At 32.7% G+C, this 19,002-nt stretch overlaps 1 protein-coding gene across 1 annotated transcript; it reads left to right on the forward strand.

The window, feature by feature from the left end:
* Window positions 1-2,405: 2,405 nt before the first annotated feature.
* LOC145149042 (uncharacterized) lies at window positions 2,406-18,588 on the forward strand. The gene is made up of 10 exons (XM_079075189.1): window positions 2,406-3,400; window positions 3,505-3,546; window positions 12,594-13,601; window positions 14,135-15,034; window positions 15,318-15,467; window positions 16,164-16,273; window positions 16,854-17,214; window positions 17,399-17,542; window positions 17,633-17,751; window positions 18,008-18,588. The coding sequence occupies exons 1-10, from the start codon at window positions 2,468-2,470 to the stop codon at window positions 18,414-18,416; spliced, it is 4,176 nt and encodes a 1,391-aa protein (XP_078931315.1). The 5' UTR covers window positions 2,406-2,467; the 3' UTR covers window positions 18,417-18,588.
* Window positions 18,589-19,002: the final 414 nt, after the last annotated feature.

The following is a 19,002-nucleotide window of genomic DNA, read 5'->3' on the forward strand; positions in this document are numbered from 1 at the left end:
TTATATAATTTTAAATTTTAAAAAGCTATCAACTATTTTTTTCTAAATATTTTACATAAATAAAAACCAACCAGTTTTGTTAATCATAATTGTATATCTGATAAACGTTTATTAAAAGGGCGTTGATAAATCCACTTCCACTTTTTATCTCTCCACTTAATATGTTTGTGATTTTTGTTTTATACCCTTTTAAACCACTGTCACAAAACAACCGAGTAATTCCTGGTTTCTCTCCTTATTTTAATTTTGTAACCAATTTTTTATTTGATTTGTATACTTGGAATCCACGTCCCTATTTTTTTACCCAACCTTTAATATTTAATTTTTACCGTATTTTTGTTTTTTTGTGTTATTTTAATTATATATATATATATATATATATATATATATATATATGCGCTTAGGTTAGCATCATCGCTTGTCCCTTTTTCCCGCATCGTTTGGTGCATTCTGGGTTTTGTTTTGGCTTTCAGTTGCTGGCATGGCCTTGTGCCAAATGGATGGCTGTTAGTTGGATGATCTTCGGGGATGTCTACCTTAAAGATGCATGAGTGGTGTTTGGTCTAAAAAAATAATAAAGTTTTTTAAAATTTTTAAAAAAATGAACAAGAAAACATATAGACATGATATCAAAATAATTTCCTTGTTAATTTCTGTTTGTTTAAAAAATTGCTTTGTCATGTTCATTTATTCAGATGTTAAACGAACATAAATAAACGAATGTAAACGAATGGATGTAAACTCAAAACCATTATGATCCCTGTCTCCCAAGTTTACCATTTATGCCTTTTTGTAGCCACCGTCGCCAAAACCATTATGATCCGTGTCTCCTCTTATTTTAATTTTGTAGCCTATTTTTATTTTGATTTGTATACTTGGAAACCGACGTCCCTTTTTCCAAATTGACCATTATATATGTACGTATGTATAAAGTATATAAATAACAAAATTATTTAAACATTGAAGGCAAAAGTTAAATGAAAAAAATATGTAGACATGATACCAACACCACATCGAAAAACCAACGCGTATCAAAATCGGTTAAAAATCATATATGTAATTTAAGTTGGTAAGACGATCATAAAATAACAGTCACGAACTGTAATTTTAAATAGCATTTTTCTAATCTATGCCTATTATTTTATTTATGACCATGATGCTTGTTTAGATACAGTAGAACTAGGGATGAGCAAAGGAACCGGTCCGAACCGGAACTGACACGGGAACCGAAGTTAGTGGAAACTAGAAACTGAATCGGACCACCAGTTCTGCCGATTCTGGTTCCTACCGGTTCTTGTTGTGTCTTCAATGTTAGAACCGATCCTCGAGAAATAGCAACATAAGGTTTCGGTTTTTACCGTTTCTACCGGTTCCCAATTCCATAAATCCACAAGAATATCGTCCCGGTCCCGACCCGCCGGTTCCATCGAGTTTCGGTTCCGGCCGGTTCCCCGATTCATATGCTCATCCCTAACTAGAACCTTAAACAAAAGGGACTTCTATTTGTGTATGGTTCTTCATTTGGATGGTAATGGTCATTTATTTTTGTTCATGTCTAGATGTTTTTTTTTATATAATTTTTTATTTAAAATTTTAAATAATTTTGTTATTTATTTAGATTATATATATATATATATATATATATATAATCAAAATTAAAATAATACAAAAAATAAAAATAAGGTAAAAATTAAAGGTTGGATAAAAAATAAGGACGTGGGTTTCAAGTATACAAATCAAATAAAAAATAGGTTACAAAATTAAATACAAATCAAATAGGTTACAAAATTAAAATAGGGAGAGAAACCATGTTAAGGAATCACTCCGTTTTTTGCGAAGGTGATATAAAAGGTTATAAAAGAAAAATTACAAACATAAAACATATTAAGTGGATGAATATATCAGCGCCCATATTAAAAAGATAAAAGATAGATAGGTATCATCATTTATAAAAAGCCATCATAAAAAAACGTTATATCAAATAATTAGTACGATATTTTATAACCCTTTCATTTGTATAGAAGTTCAATTTTATACCTTTGGTTTTAGAACTTTTATTTTTAGATAATTGTTATTTGTTAGTATTAACTTTATTTATTAGAAGTATATAAAAAGTGTATTATAACTAAGAAACTATATTATGGATGAAGTCTCGTAAATATATCGTGAAGATGATATCAATACTTATCATCCTAGGCCTATTTAATTTAGTTTTAGTTTATTATAGAGAGAAAGTGATACTTTATAGTATTGGAAGGATGTTATTTATAACTTTTTATATATTATAAGGAGCTGAATTTAAAATTTATAAGATCAATAATAGTATGGGTCCTATTTTATATTTTAATCATGATGTCTCATCATCGGTCCTTACCAACTCCAACATTATATTGACCGATCTCTTATTTAACATTAATTTGTGGCCTTTCCTTTTAGCTCTCGTCTTTACTCGATCATCACAAACATTATGTCGTCTTCATCTTCCTACAAACAGTTTGCTCACTTACGAATCCCACTTGAAGAGATAGTCTCCGGCACCACCAATTTTTCTGATGCAAATCTCATTAGAGAAAGTGCATTTGGAAAGGCTTACAAAGGACACCTCTTTCGGTCGGAACAACAGATTGATATTGTTGCAGAAAGGTTAGATCGTAAGCATGGATACGGAGACGTCGAGTTCTGGAAGGAGATTTCGATGCTTTCTAGTCTCAAGCATGAAAACCTGGTCTCTATTATTGGGTTCTGTGAAGAGAAAGATGAGAAGATCATCATATACAAGGATAAGGTCAACGGAAGTCTCGACAAACTTCTTAGAGACCCGACCTTCACATGGATGCGGAGATTGCAGATATGTGTTGGTGTTGCGCACGCTTTGAGTTACATTCATTATGATAAGCGACGCGATTTTAGCGTCATACATCGTGATATCAGGAGCTCAAAGATCTTACTAGATGACCACTGGGAAGCGAAGTTATCTGGTTTTGAACTTTCCATCAGTCAGAAAGCAGCTCGGAGAAACCGACTTTGCCTTATTGATGTTCGTGGCATGCGTGGGTATTGTGACCCAACGTATGTCAAGAGTGGAAGTGTGACCCACAAGTCGGATATGTATTACTTTGGTGTATTGTTATTTGAAGTATTGTTCGGAAAGAAGGCAGTGATGGTTAACGAGGTTAATAGGTTGCTAGCCCCGTTGGCGATATCTCATTATGAAGGTGGAAGATTAGATGATATGATCGATCCGGTTCTATGGAAACAGATGGATCCACAATCATTCAAGATCTTTTCAGAAATAGCATATTACTGCTTGAAGAAACAACGATCACAGCGTCCAAACATAGATCAGATTGTTATGAAACTTGAGAAAGCATTGGAGTCTCAACAGAAACATGAAAATCCTGTAAGACCAATCCATTGATTTCCATTTTCCATTCAATTTTCTATCATAATATATAGCCAATGTATTTATTAATTTATTTTCCATTGTTGCAATTGGCATTAAAGGCTTACTCGACGGTTGAAGGCATAGCCTCCAAAACCTTGAAGGTAAATATTCATGATTTCTTTTGGTTTGAGGTGTGGTGATCCAGGTTAGATAAACTACAACTAATTTATATGGATCGGTTCTAAAAAAAAAGAAATTTTTTTACGAACTCTTTAATGATCTAATGGTGCAATTTTTCAAGAGTGATTTACTTTGAATATCCTATGTTTCAATTCAATTCAGTATACAGCTTTGAACGACCGTGCAATCCATTAAAAATAACATATTTAACATAAATCATTAATATATATATATATATATATATATATATATATATATATATATATATATATATATATATATATATATATTCTGCCAGTTTAAAATACTTTTATGTTGACATTTGAAAATATGGCAATTGGACAACTTGACAATTGAAAGGGCTTACTTGCTGTATTTATTATTTCAATTGGATACTATTTTAATATATTTTTTTAATATAAAAATAAAAAGCGAAAAATTGACAAACACCTCGAGAGGTACCACTGACCTTTTATAGTGCTCAATAATACAAGGGAGCACGTTTATCTAATGGTCTTTTATTATTATTATTATTATTATTATTATTATTATTATTTTTAAACGGCTTAATGCTCTTTTATTTGGTTCATATTGTAGTAATTATTTGATATTATTCAATTTTTAGACCAAATCCGACCGGCCACTAAAACAGATTAATAAAGTCTTTGCTAGAAAAATGATTTAGGAGGGTAATCATCTTTATTGTTTTGTTTATATTTATGCAACTTTTTTATTTTTGTACATATTTGACCATTTAATTTGTTAAATGTGTTCACATATTATTATTGTCACTGGTTATCACAGGTAACAATGATAACATGTGAAGAAATTTAAAAGTTAAATGATTAAATGTGTACAAAAAAACAGAAATTGGCTAAATATGAACAAAACAAAAAGTTATTTACCCTGATAAGTTATTTTCATATTTGTTTGTATTATTTTTCCAAACGTTATTTTTAAAGTATCTATAATGACTTATTATTTTTCCCATTTATAGTCTTTTGATTTGATAAATCAATTTTCCACTAATTTATTTTTAGCAAAACTTATTATCATAAATATTGATTAAATATTGATAAATTCTGAATTTTACTTTTTAACTAATAAATATGTTTTTTTTGTGAAATATTTTATATAGCCTCTTATTTTTTTTCTTTTGTTTTTAAAAAATATGGTGGGTCTTTTAAAAAAAAATAAAAAGAAAATATTGCGTAGCAAATAAGAAAATAAAAAATCTATATAATGTAAATGTTTTAAAATTATTAAAACTTATTTATACTTTTGAATTAGAAGTTTATAATTTTTTTAATTTTTTAATACAACATTCTAATCTAGTATTTAAAGAAAGTTTAGAAATAATTGTATGAAAGTTATAAAAAATTATATATAATTGTAAGAAAATTTATAATCATTTTGGAAAATATTTGGTTTAAAAGAACTTATATGAAAATTATATGAAAGTATAAAAAAATTTAAAAAAGTAAAATTATCAGAAAAATTTAAAACATTGTATTAGAAAACCGATAAGAAAAAAAAATATCATAAAAATGTTGTAAGAAATAATAAAAAATCTTAAGAAATTTATAAAATAAATTGTTTACATTTAGACAACTTTTTTTTTGTACAAATTTGACTATTTAACTTGTTAAATGTGTTCACATATTACCATTGACATCTGAGATATCAGGTGACAATGATAATATGTTAACACATTTAACAAGTTAAATGGTCAAATATATAAAAAAAATTGTCTAAACATGAACGATAAGATAATTACCTCACGAATCATTTTCCCATTTTTGCTCGCCGCTATTATTGTGCATAAAATTTGGCCGCTATATTTGGCGATGATCATTGTCCAACACCAAATTAAATTGCTTTTTCATTATGTGGTAATATTAAATTCACTAGAATTGCTTTAAGATTATCACATATAATGAAATTGTTTTTTTAATATAATATTATTAAAATAATTTTTTAATGTAAAATTATAGTTAGTCTTTGGAGTGAAAACTTTATTTTTGTGTTAAAAAGCCACTATTTTAGTGTTTTAGTGCTCCATGGTTGCAGTTGGCTTTTAAAAAAAGATAATAATTAATGTTTATTATTTATATTATTAAATATTATTGATATTATTGAATATTAGACAAAGTTAGATAAATGGTCTATATAGTTTACCAAAAGTCATAAATTCGGTCTCTACTAAGTATAAATGGTCCTTGCGGTTTGCAAAATTTGCATGGTTTGCAAAACTTGCATGGAAGGTCCTTTTTACTCACGTCGTCTATTTTCCGCCGTTAAGGCCTAGAATGTGAGGGTAATTTGGTCTTTTCAGGTATAACAGAGACTAAATTCGCGACATTTGGTAAACTACAAGGACCATTTTTGTAATTTGTCTTAAAAGGCAAGTCACCACACCCGTGATATTTCCAAAATATGGTAGCGTTACCACGACCCACTACCCTCTCGAAAGATTGTAAAGAGAAACTCCAAGATTTTGGACTTTCTCATTTATTTTTAAGATTGTTTAACCAAAGTCCACAAATGTGTTTTTAGTAATAGGATTTCCATCTACTATAAGAAGGTTGTGGATAACTTTAACATATTTACACCAAATATCGGTGTTACTAGTTTTTAACTTCCACCGCCACTTCACAAGCAGTGATAAATTAAGAGAGTTCAAACAACCCACACCACTATTGCATCTCTTTTCAAGGCAAGTGACCAAACTCCATGACACACAATTTTTTTTTCATTATTTCAACCCCAAAGAAAATGCCTTCTAATACTATCAAGAAAAATAATAACTTTTTACAGGGTCTAAATAAGAAAAAGTAATATAAAGGAAGGCTAAAAGACCGAATTCACAAGAGTAAGTCTTCCCCCAAAAAAGAAGTTCCTAGCAAGACGAGCAAACTCTTAATCTACCATACAAACTCTATAAACTTCACTTTTATGAATATCTACCTTCAATCCAGAAGAAAGAAACACCTAAGAAGCCCTTTTAGATTTATAAAATTTAGCTTGGATCACTCCCCCATGAATAAGACGTCATCGATATAAATCAAGTGAAATAAAGTCGGGCCATCATTAGGAAGAGAGACACCATAAAATTGAAGATCAGTTGTCTCCAGAACAACATGAAGTCCTTTCATTGTGATAATGAATAAGAAAGATGAAAGCGGATTGCCTTGCCTCACTCCTCTATTACTATCAACTTTTCTTATTATTAACGTTGCCCCACTCCACTTCTTATTGTCAACGTTTCTTATTACTATCTTACATATTCTTGTTTTACCCTTCCATATAATCGATTTTTCTTATACATTTCATAAGATTCTTTTGGTTGATATTTCCCAAAATTGGTGGGATGTCAAGTCCACCAAGCAAATTACACCATTTGTTTGCAAATAAAACGTAATATAATGGTAAAAGGGGTATCGATCCTCGGGGAAATGGTTGTATTCAGTCACCAATGCAATCCAATAGAACTAGTGAAAATAAACTAACTAACTACAATTAAACTAAAAGGGGGGGGGGGTGTTATGATTGCTTGAAAACTAAAAGACTTGAATAACTAAAAACTTGCAATTAAGCAAGAAAGTGAGATGCTCAGATATTGGAGAGAATTGGTAAACCAAGGCAATTCAACACAATGAACATTTGTGTGTTTATCATTAGGATTTAACATGAAGCTTATCCAAATTGGTTATAACAATCATGAAACATGATATGCCAAGATTTCTCATAGGTAGTATGGAGGTTGGGGAAGCCCACAACACACCTTCTTAATCAAAATCAAAGATCCAATTGAAGCAATTGAACCCAAGAAGTTGATTAGCCTTAAGAATGAAGAAATCCCCAATTCCTAGAGGATGTCAATGCTTACACATCCATAAAGGAGTTATGATTCATAAGCTAGAGATGATTTCTACCATCATAAAGCCCTTGTTCTAAGTAAATTCAATGATTCAATGTCAAACCAAAGAAATAAACCAACAATTGCTTATTAAAGTATCAAGCTCATGATCAAAGCACTAAAAAAGCATAGGAAATATGAACTAGAATCATATACATAAGATAAATGATAAATAAGCATAAATCCTTCAAAAACCCACAAACATTCAGAGGTTTTAGCCAAGGTCTACCAAAATAGAGAGTTTAGCCACTCATGGCAATAGAACAACAATCACAAAAGTCTAATTGCATAAATAAACTACCAATAACTTGGAAAGATGAAAAGAAATGAGTCTTGAGCTTCAAAATCGCCTTCTTCAGCTCTCCAATGGTGTCAAATCGAAGTTATGGCTGCTAGATCTGATCCCCCAAGGTTATGGTGTGCCAAATGACCAAAATGCCCAAACTGGGCAGTTGCGCGGGTACCCGCGCGACGAAAATTCCACCCGCGCAAATGTTGTTGTAATGCTATTGGTCCTTCATTCCTCCACTCCACCCTTCCACTACCAAAGATTCCTTTAGTCCCCTCCATATCCATATGATTTAAACCAACCAATCATCATTTAGCTTCAAAAATGGATGCTCCAAGCCCAAATTAACAATCCATGATCCATTTTTCACAAGCCCACTTCATCCAAGCCTTTATCTTTTTAAGCCCAAATCTTCTTTGGTGGATCCGCCAAGCCCAATAATGCATCGGAAACCCCATTAAGCCCAACTCCAGTCAAACCACAACCGCAATGAGCTCCAAAACCCTGCAAAATTCCTCATGCAAAATAAAAAGTCCCCGATACGATCCATGATAAAGAAAATAAAGAATATACAATGCAATACTAATAAAAAGAGCTAAAAATCTAAAATAAACTAATAAAAATAAGGAAATAAAATAAGCTATCAAAAATCTTAGCAGAGTTCTTTGTCGATTTCATATATCCTTATGTCATAAGATTCTTTTGGTTGATATTTCCCAAAAACTTAGCAGAGTTCTTCGTCGATTTCATATATCCTTATGTGTCGAACACCCGCTAATAGTACTTCCATAAAAGTTATATGCATATTGCTTTTGTAGGTTTTCTCTTGCAACACCACATATGTGCTGAACACCCCCTAAGACTACACACTTCACCATGTCAAAATCTACCAACTAATCTATCTTCTTGCATGCCCGTGAAGTTGATGACTCCAAGGTGTCGTTTGGTTCGCTAGAATCCATTGGAATTAGAAGGAATTGGAATCTAATTCCATCACTTTCCTTTGTTTGGTTCAAGCTTTCAAAAGGAATTGGATTCCTAAATGAGTCAGATTTTCCTTCCAATGAGGGAAAATAAATTACATCCAAAAACTTAAGGAATTAAAATTCCTTTCAAGCGAGAATATTGAATGTTACCATATTACCCATTTTACTTTTAACACTACATATGAAACCTTTATGTCGCCACCACTACCACCCATCACCACCGCTACACACCACCACCACCGCCACCCACCATCACCTCCACCGCCACCCACCATCACCAGCACTGGTAACTCCGCTACCACCACCCTCCACCCACTAGCACCGTCACCTCCACCATCATCGATCACTACCACCGCTATCACCACCTCCGTCACAACCACCGCCACCTCCACCACCACATATCACTGCCGTCACCACCCGATACACACCACCTCTACCACCACCCACCACCCACCACCACCACCTATACCACCACACTACCTTCTACCTCCACCACCACTCGCCACCACGACCATACAATTACTGCCACCACCACCGCCACCACCACCAACACCATCGCCACCACCTTCATCACCACCACCGTTACTACCACCATTGCCACCTCCACCACTACTCATGACCGCCACCATCACCATCACAATTACTACCGCCACCATCGTCATCACCTCCGCCACTACCCACCATCACCTCTATCGCCATCATCACCACTATTGCCACCGTCAACTTTACTGCCACCATCACCATCATTTACTAATTTTATAATTTATATAATATACTTTTACATATAAGTTATAAAAAAAAGTAAAAATAAGCAAAAAAACAAAAAAGGCAATTTTGTCATTTCATATTATTTCAGTTCTATTTTCTGTCAACCAAACATAATATGGAATTGGATTCAAATTTCATTCATGCCAACCAAACAGAATACAGAATTTGATTGCAATTCCTAGCAGATTCCAATTCCTTAACAGATTCTAATTCCTTCAATAACATTCTGCAAACCAAACGCCGCCTAAGATTTTAACTTTAGATTTGAGCATTGGTGATGCCTCACGTGCACCAGCCACCTCCATTTTGCATATTATCAATCTGATTATATATTATTTAGCTACTGAATCAAGACAAGGAGCTCGACATCCACTTGATCACACAACTTTCTCATGTTTCCTGGAACATCTCTTGCATACCATGTATCTCTCAAAGTAATGTTAGGATTAATGATCGATAAATCACACAAACACATAATTAAAAATATGGGGAAAATAAAAAACACAAAAGTGATGTCAAATACAAACACAAGAGTGATCGGCTAATCCACGATGAACTAGAGAGATTTTATTAATAACCGTCAAACACAATTTTTATATAGGCTTACATTTGTACATAGGTGACTAATAATAACAACTTGTGACCAAAAATAGCTTGTGTGCCATAAAATTGCTTGTGGAATTGATCCATAAACCTATTACGTAACCAATTGGTCGTGCAATGTAGCCTATACCACAACTTTTGGATCATGACATCGAAATGATATACCAACTACCCTCGAAAGTTTTATTCCTATGGAGCTATCCATGGTTCATGTAGGAGGGCGGTTCTTATGCTTAGGTGGTGTTTTTTAGAAGCACTTATTGAGCTATATTGTTTACATGTTGTCAGACCATTTTGCTAAAGATTGTTTTTCAAAAGATCAAGATATAAAAAGGTATGTATGTCCTATTCTTGTAGAAGAAATGAAAAAAGTCTTCAAAATCCCGTAACCTTCTAAGTCTAAGAAAACCAATTTTATTTTTCACGCTTTATTCTTCGACGATTTTCTTCCACCTCTCTCTCTCTCTCTCTCTCTCTCTCTCTCTCTCTCTCTCTCTCTCTCTCTCCAATGTATTTGCTTTAAGTATCTAAAAGGCCAGATAGTACCTTAGTACCTTGGTAAACATGTCTACTAGATTCTTTCTACCAAATATCTTCTTCAAGTTGATAGTAGCATCCTTATCATTTCTCTTCAAGTTCGGGGTACCATCACTTATCAATCCTCTGATAAAGTGGTATTGCATCTAGATATGTTTTCTTATGTTGTGATACGATGGATTATTCTCGAGGTGAACATCACCTTTGGATATGTTTTCTTATCATTAGTCCAAACTTACTTGTCCAAACTCACAAAAGTAAAATCCTACCAAGCTTGTTGAAAGAACACTTCTTGTATACTTAGACATTTGTGGATTTTGTCCCTATCCCTCTCAATATTCGATGTAGATCCTTGAATTTTTTTTCCGCAAAACGCCCATCAAAGTCTCCACTTTGGTGAACCATTTTGTCGCTAATATCCAATGTAGATCCTTGAATATTTTTTACTCGAAACGCCCATCAAAGTCTCCACTTTGGTGAACCATTTTGTCTAATGTTCCCTGCAAACCCATTAGATTTTCCCTAATTCTTGTTTGCTTTTAGTGCGTCTCTTCTCATCATTGGTTCTCCTCATCCACTACAACACCAATACCACCATTAGCTTTTTCCTACTTGCTTTATTCCTTCACTTTGATATGCTTTGCTACCACTTGTCACAAACTTGATCCTTCAAGATCTTCATGTGAAATTTAGTCACACGAAAGTCGATCAATCATGGATCACAAGCACTAAACATATGAAAGAGTTTTATGTAGTTGAATGCTTAAATTGCCTTTAATATCTTAAAGGAACTTGTACTTGAATGCATGGTGCGTTACAAATGAAAAGGAGAAAATTATTTGTACTTAATACTTCCCAAAAAAACAAAAAAACTAAAAACTAAATAGACATGCTTCTCAAAGGTGACCATTCAACATCCTTCAAAAACATTTTTGATAATCTCTACAAGTAGACATGTGTAAATAAGATGCATCTCCGTTATAAACTACGTGAGTATTTCATATGTTTTTTTTAATGTCATTTCTTTCTGGTTAACCAAAACACATGACAACTTTACTTCATTGAGATTTTAAATCTTTCAAATTCTAATTTCTATAAAACAGCAAAGAGCCATATGTCTAACTAAGTGGTTAAGAAGTGCAACCTTAGGTGGCGACCTAGACTCTAGAGAGTGGTGCGGTATGGGACCTTGAGAAAAATAATTTATTTATTTGTTCAAATGTCTTGGTATTTTTTGTTCTATGTTGAATAAATTTACTTTATGTATTAGGCGAGAGTGTGGTGTCACGCTATATTTTTGCCATTTAGGAGATGGGTTGCCATAGACATTTTCATTTTTTTGAATTATTGGTAAGAAAAATGGGAAAAAATACTGAATTTTGACTTTCTCTATCTTCTACAAGGATTCGTTGAGAGATCTTATTGAGCTAACATGTTGAGGCCATGGGGTGGTGAGTGCAGTTACCACCTCATCTTGTTGAGGACCTTGCCGAGGCCCGAGGCCACTCCCTCAAGCCTTAGGGCATCCACAATGCATTGAACTTCATAGAGTTCAATGAATTGCCACATCATCATTCTACAATCCATACAACTCTATTATATTTTTCTCTACAATGCATTGAACTCTACAAAGTTCAATAGAATATTACAAAATGTAATTTATAGTAAATATTTAAGATTAAAACTTTTCTTTTTCCCATTGAAGAGTTCAATGGACATTAAACTTCAAATCCATTGAATGCCAAGGTAGCATCTCACAATGATTGAGTTTCATCAATTGAATGACACATGGACTTGCCACCTCATTCAACTCTCCCATTAAACTCACCATTGTAGATGCTCTTAAAGGCAATAAGAAAGTACCAACGATATAGATTTTTCAACCTATGTCTCATCCTTTTTGACTAATTTAATGAAGTTTTGTAGGGGAAAAATGTGGAACACTTACGCATCCCACTAAGTGATATAGTGTCAGCCACCAAGAATTTTTCTAAAACATACTTAATTGGGTCAGGCGCGTATGGTGAGGTATACAAAGCAGAGCTTGACCATTTTGATGACAAATATTTCCTTCCATTACAAGATAAGCAAAAAAGCGAACTTCCCAAAAAGCGTAGCATTGTAGCTATAAAACGGATATTGGTTAGAGAAGACAAGCAAGGAGAACAAGGGTTCCTTGCTGAAATTGAAATGCTTTCAAGTTGTAAGCATCCCAACATAGTCTCTCTTTTTGGCTTTTGTGAGGAAGGTCGTCATATGATACTTGTTTATGAGCATGCTGCTAACGGAAGCCTTGATGATTATTTGGAAGGTAGTGGTAAATTGGCTAATCTTAGTTGGATGCAACGTATAAAGATTTGCATTGATATTGCACGCGGGTTGCATTACCTTCATACAAAGATAGAGGATGAACGAAGGATAATACACCGTGACATAAAAAGTGGTAACATTTTATTAGGTGAGAATTGGGTGGCAAAGATTGCTGATTTTGGGCTCTCCAAATTCCACCCAAAGAATCAACAAAGGAACACTCTCTATACAGAACATATTGCAGGCACAAAAGTGTATTTGGATCCAGAATATGATAACACAGGTAAGTTGAAAAACGAAACAGATATTTACTCATTCGGAGTTGTTTTATTTGAGGTCCTGTCTGGAAGGTTTGCAAATGATCCAATTTACACCAAGGAAGATAGCAACGGGATTGCACCTGTCGCACGAAGACGCTTCAATGAGGGCACAATAAAGGAAATTGTTGATCCTCGATTACTTGAAGAAACGCATGAAAGTGTTTTCACCCTAAATAAAGGACCTGATCAGGATTCCCTTGACGCATTTTCAAAAATTGCATATCAGTGTGTTGCAGAAACTCAAGCTAGGCGCCCCACAGCGGAAGTCATCATCAAGAAACTTGAGGAAGCATTATCTTTTCAAGTAAGTATAAACCTCTTTTTAATTAGGGTTTACCTTCATCTTGCACAATGTAAGTATGTTCATAAATCATGCATAACTAACTTTAATCCAATGCCTGGTAGTAGGCGATAGCACACACATTGTCCAGTATATTCTATCATTAATAAAAGATTTACAATATTTTTCAATATTTTATAAAGTATATATAATAACCTTTTACATATGTTGAAAAAAAATATAAATGTAAAAAGCTTCTGAAAAAAGTTCAAATTTTTTCTTGTATATATGTGGGGACATCCTAAATAATGTCTGTTGTGTAAATAACTAGACAAAATAATTAGTATATATAATAATTGGTGCTTTTTTAATTGCAAAATATCTCATTATTGCAACATGTACTTCGGTACAACAACCATTTTAGAGTATATACAGAAAGTGGTTGACATGAACTTGTTCGGGACACACGGGACTGACTGTATAGCAGAAGTTTCAATAAAAATTTCAGTAATTTATTTGTGAATAATTGAGCTGATTGAGTGTTTAATGGTTCACAGGAAAACATCAAGGACAACCTCAAACTTTCACTAGAAGGTTTAATATCAATCACGGAAAATTTCAGCAGTAAGAACGAGATTGGTAAAGGAGGATTTGGTAAGGTATACAAAGGAGAAGTTGCATATGCTGATGGACACAATACCATTGCCGCAAAGCGGTTGGATAAGAGTTTAGATCAAGGAGAACATGAATTTCTGATGGAGCTTGAAATTCTTTTCGAGTATAAACACCAGAATATCATTGGTCTTGTAGGTTATTGCAACGAAATGGATGAAAATATCATTGTTTATGAGTACGCATCTAGAGGAAGTCTTGACAAACACTTGTGCAACAATGGTCTTACATGGAGGAAACGGCTTGAGATATGCATTGATATTGCAAGCGGCTTGGATTTCCTTCATGGAGGTGCGGTAACACAAGAGGTAGTGATACATAGAGACATCAAAAGTTATAACATTCTACTAAATCATGATTGGAAAGCAAAAATTGCTGATTTTGGGCTTTCTTTAATAAGTTCAATAAATAAGGATATGGACTATGTGATTACTAATCCTTGTGGCACAATCGGCTATATTGACCCATTATACTTGAAATTCGGTTTCTTAACGAGAGGGTCTGATATATACTCGTTGGGTGTGGTGTTATTTGAGATCTTGTGTGGTAGACTCGTGTGTGAAATCATCAATGGCAAACTTCAAATTCTAACCAATTTGTTTAAACGCCACTACGAAGAAGGAAACCTCGATGAGATGGTTTTTGAAGGTATAAAGAAACAAGCTGTGCCCAAATCGTTGACCACATTTCAAGCGATTGCCTACCAATGCTTACATGATGAAAGTAAAAATCGACCAACAACAAGTGAGGTCCTACTACAACTCAAAAGAGCATTGGAGTTCCAAGTAAGTTTTCAGAGTCTTAAAAAATTTCGTCATTTCAACTAATATTATTCAAATATGCAATTAAAAAGGCATCAAGACATAACTAAACACAAATTTTATACGATCTTTAACAAGTATTACACAATAGTTTTTCTTGAATAATAACGATACAAAATTACTTATTAAATAAATAAGGCGTATGATTTTTTGAGAACCATTTTGGATAAGTGTGGTGCAATCTTTTAACATTGTTTAGCTAATATACAGGAGGATTAATCTTTTACATTGTTTGACTAATATACAGGAGGATTACGAATTATGGGCGCCCAAATTGCCTAATGGTTATGAACAAACATTTAAAATGTCAAACTTTCCTGAGATCCACTCCATTGAAAAGAAAAAGGACCTCTACGACATGCTCTGCAAAGGAATACTCCTTCAAGAAGGCAAAATGGTAATTAGCTGGCATATCCAAGTCGTTTTATATTCTAACTTCTCTTAATTCCTTGCATCTTTTTCTCTTCAGTACTTTGAAAGCCAATTGACTTCTTGCGCTTTGTTAGTTTTAATTTGTAATTTGCACTCTTTTTCTATAATATACTAGTGTATAACACGTGGGAACCGCGGTTATAAAATTAATTCAACTTTCATAATAAAAATTTATAATTATTAATCAATTATTTTAAATAAATAATTTTAAAAAAATTATTAATTAGGAGATATATCAAACTTTTAAAGTTATTATAAATTCAAATTTAACATATAATTAGAAAATGTAAATTTAAATTTTGAAATGAGTAGTTGTATTAGAGTGACACTTGGCAAATGGAGATTAAAATTATTTATTTATTAGAATAGGGATTAAACATATATATCTTGAATTACCTCCAACTTTAGAACTTAAGTACCCTTGTTCGTGATCCATCACCACTGCTTTCCATGACTCGCTAATAATCTATGCACTTATGACTTACCAAAATTAGTTTTCATCAAATTATGCTATTTATCATTCTTTTCGTCTAAATGGATATTTTTCTTACCAAAGTATCTTGAGATATATAATAATTATTATTGAGAAGGATAGTACAAAATTATACATGTATTTACACATAATAGAAATTGGTTTGATTTGTTTTGTTTTATACAACAGTTGTTTTCACTGGGCGATAATGGAGAACAAAATGGAATGATATCAGCAAGAAAGTTTCTATACAAACGTCGGTCAGGTTCACATAAGTGGCGATCTGTTCCAGAATCAAGGTTCCACTCTCTTTTTATGGATATGTGCATATCTATTCGTGCATGTGTGAACATGCACCCTTGATATATGTATCTATTGCTATATGTATCTATTGCTATATTTTGAAAGATAAATTGCTTTTCCTATTCTGTATATATGACAAGTGTTTATTAAACTAACAAATTAGTTGATAGCCTATTTTGAGCTCCCATCAAGATTATGGTGTCATTTCTTTGCCAATTAGTCGGTACTCACATACCAAGTTATCAAACCAGAGAATAATGTACATATACGATCAATTATTAATTTATTATGCATATTACATGCACTATGAGCAAAAGTGTGCAAGTTACTCTGCTTAAAGATGAAGTATAATTAAATGTGGCTATTTGACAACTTTGTTAATAATTACAGTGTCTACTAGGCACATAATACAATGAGACTATTTAACAAAATTTAGGAAAAGAAAAAAGAGAAAAAAAAAAAAAAGAAGAACCAATATTATTAGTAATCTAAATGTTTATTGATACATTAAATGTGTATGTGGGGCAAGGATGTTGTGACTAATTCAAACTTTGATATCTTATAACATGTGTGCAGGTTTGATAAAGTAGCAAAAATGTTAGATTTATCGAATCTAAATATCCAAGTAAAGATAAAACCTCAATTTTTATCTCCGGGCGTCAACTATGGTGTTTATCTAGTTTTTAAATTTTGCGAATCAAGAAAATCTGTAACAAATAGGATGTACGTGAACCTAAAGTACAAAATGGGGAGGGAAACCTTACATACATATTTTGCAACACGGAGAGAAGATGGGTGGATGATGATTGAATTGCATCGATTCTTAAATCATGAGAAAGATGATGACTTTGAGTTTCTACTAGAGAGCTTTTCGCGATGCTACTGTGAAAGCCATGACATCTATATTCAAGGCATCGAGTTTCGGGCCATTGATAATGCAAGTTTGAGAATAATTATTTGGTTCCCATTCTAGATTTTTTTTTTGTTTTATATATATATATATATATATATATATATATATATATATATATATATATATATATATTTGACTATGCATACCACATCTTCATGTTCTATGTTACACTTTTACAGCACAGTGTCTTACAATTTAATTTATACAGGTCAAACATGAAGAAATCAAGAAATTGAAGGAAGTCCAACAACTCTCGATCAAATCAGACTTGAACATGGAACACGTGCAACAATTTTCAACTAATTTTGAGAAAGAAATTGACAGATTTGAAGATTATGATGAGGGTGAAAAGGTTGGTCATTTCTATAATAATTTGTGTATAGTAGATTTATAAATATTGTCATGGGATTTTGGTAATAAATTATATCAACCTTTATGACAGTTGTTCTCGCTAAACAAAGTGATCTTAAAAAAGAAACATTATGTAATCTCAGCAAAGGAGACTGTTTACAAATCTACTGATGTGAAGCTTTTCAATGTGCTACCCTCAACCCATTCCAGGTTTACCATTTTCTTTTTAACTAAATTTGGTTACCTTTGTCTCGTTCGAACCATTGAAATTTTCATTGTTTATACTATATATCTAACCCAATTGTGAAAGAAGTTTAGTTTGCTCATTTTTATAAACCAGATTTCATGATTTTAAATCATATTCTTGTATATTGTACTATTGCTTGATATCGATATAGTTTTAAAGGTCCTAGGAATATATTTATTTCATCACCAAGAAGTTTTTAACCACATGTCATACATCCAGATTCCAAAATGCAATTGAGCTTCTAAGACAACAAGTATTTCGTATCAAGTGCAAGATTGAAAGTCAAAGGTTGTCACCAGATACAGAATACACATGTTACCTTGTGTTCAAGCTCTCAGAAAAATGCCATGGCTTGCATTGTCCGGTGATAGTACGTGATTTACTCCAACAACGCAAAAACAAAGAGAAGGGAATTCTATATTTTAGATCCCCAAGCCCATGTAATGTCAATGATACTGATCGGGTTCCAAAAGAGAGGGAAGATGGATGGATGGAAATCAATGTGTGGAAATTCAACTCAAGTAATGAGATTCGAGATGATTGTGCTTCTATCAATTTGAAGCTCATAAGTTATAAAGGTACTATGTCTGGCCTTATTATAAGCAGCCTTGAGTTTCGGCCGTTGTAAGCAGATATATGAGATAATGATGTGACTTGTGAGCTGATATGGAAAACATAGTGAACATTATACAATTGTTTTAGCCTTACAATGATTTTATACTTGTGTTAGGAGTATGACATCTCATACTTCATCAGAAACCATCTTATTTATTCCTTTGTTTAATTGTTTTTTATTATTATTCCTTTGTATAATTTGTATATTACATGTTCTATATACATCCAATAACAGTAGGATCAACGTAAAGTTGAGGATGCTTTGCACAATTACCACGCTACAAGTAAAAGTAGAATCAAAGTACACCATACAAATAAATATGGCATATCATTCAATATATTTCATTCGGTCGTTTCATCAAACACTTAATATGCATGTAAAAATAAATCTGTTCAAGAAAAAAATAAGAAATAAACTCAAATGGAGTTTTGGTCTGTTGGAAACCAATGGACAACAACTATGATGAAAGAAAGCAATACATACCTGTTGGTTGGTATCCTGTTCAGATTTGTTATGCACATCTTAACGACACTGCTTCTACAATTGAAATCTATCCACCTATACTCTTCAACATGATTATCAATCTATTTTAAATAGA

The sequence above is a fragment of the Lactuca virosa genome, chromosome 1 (assembly GCF_052849685.1).
Source record: "Lactuca virosa cultivar CGN04683 chromosome 1, Lactuca_virosa_CGN04683_v6, whole genome shotgun sequence".
In the NCBI taxonomy this organism is placed as follows: Eukaryota; Viridiplantae; Streptophyta; class Magnoliopsida; order Asterales; family Asteraceae; genus Lactuca; species Lactuca virosa.

Coding starts and splice junctions, on each gene's coding strand:
- LOC145149042 (XM_079075189.1), top strand. CDS start 2,468: ATGTCGTCTTCATCTTCCTACAAACAGTTTGCTCACTTACGAATCCCA. Junction 3,547..12,593: donor TAGCCTCCAAAACCTTGAAG/GTAAATATTCAT, acceptor GAAGTTTTGTAG/GGGAAAAATGTGGAACACTT. Junction 15,035..15,317: donor AAAGAGCATTGGAGTTCCAA/GTAAGTTTTCAG, acceptor ACTAATATACAG/GAGGATTACGAATTATGGGC.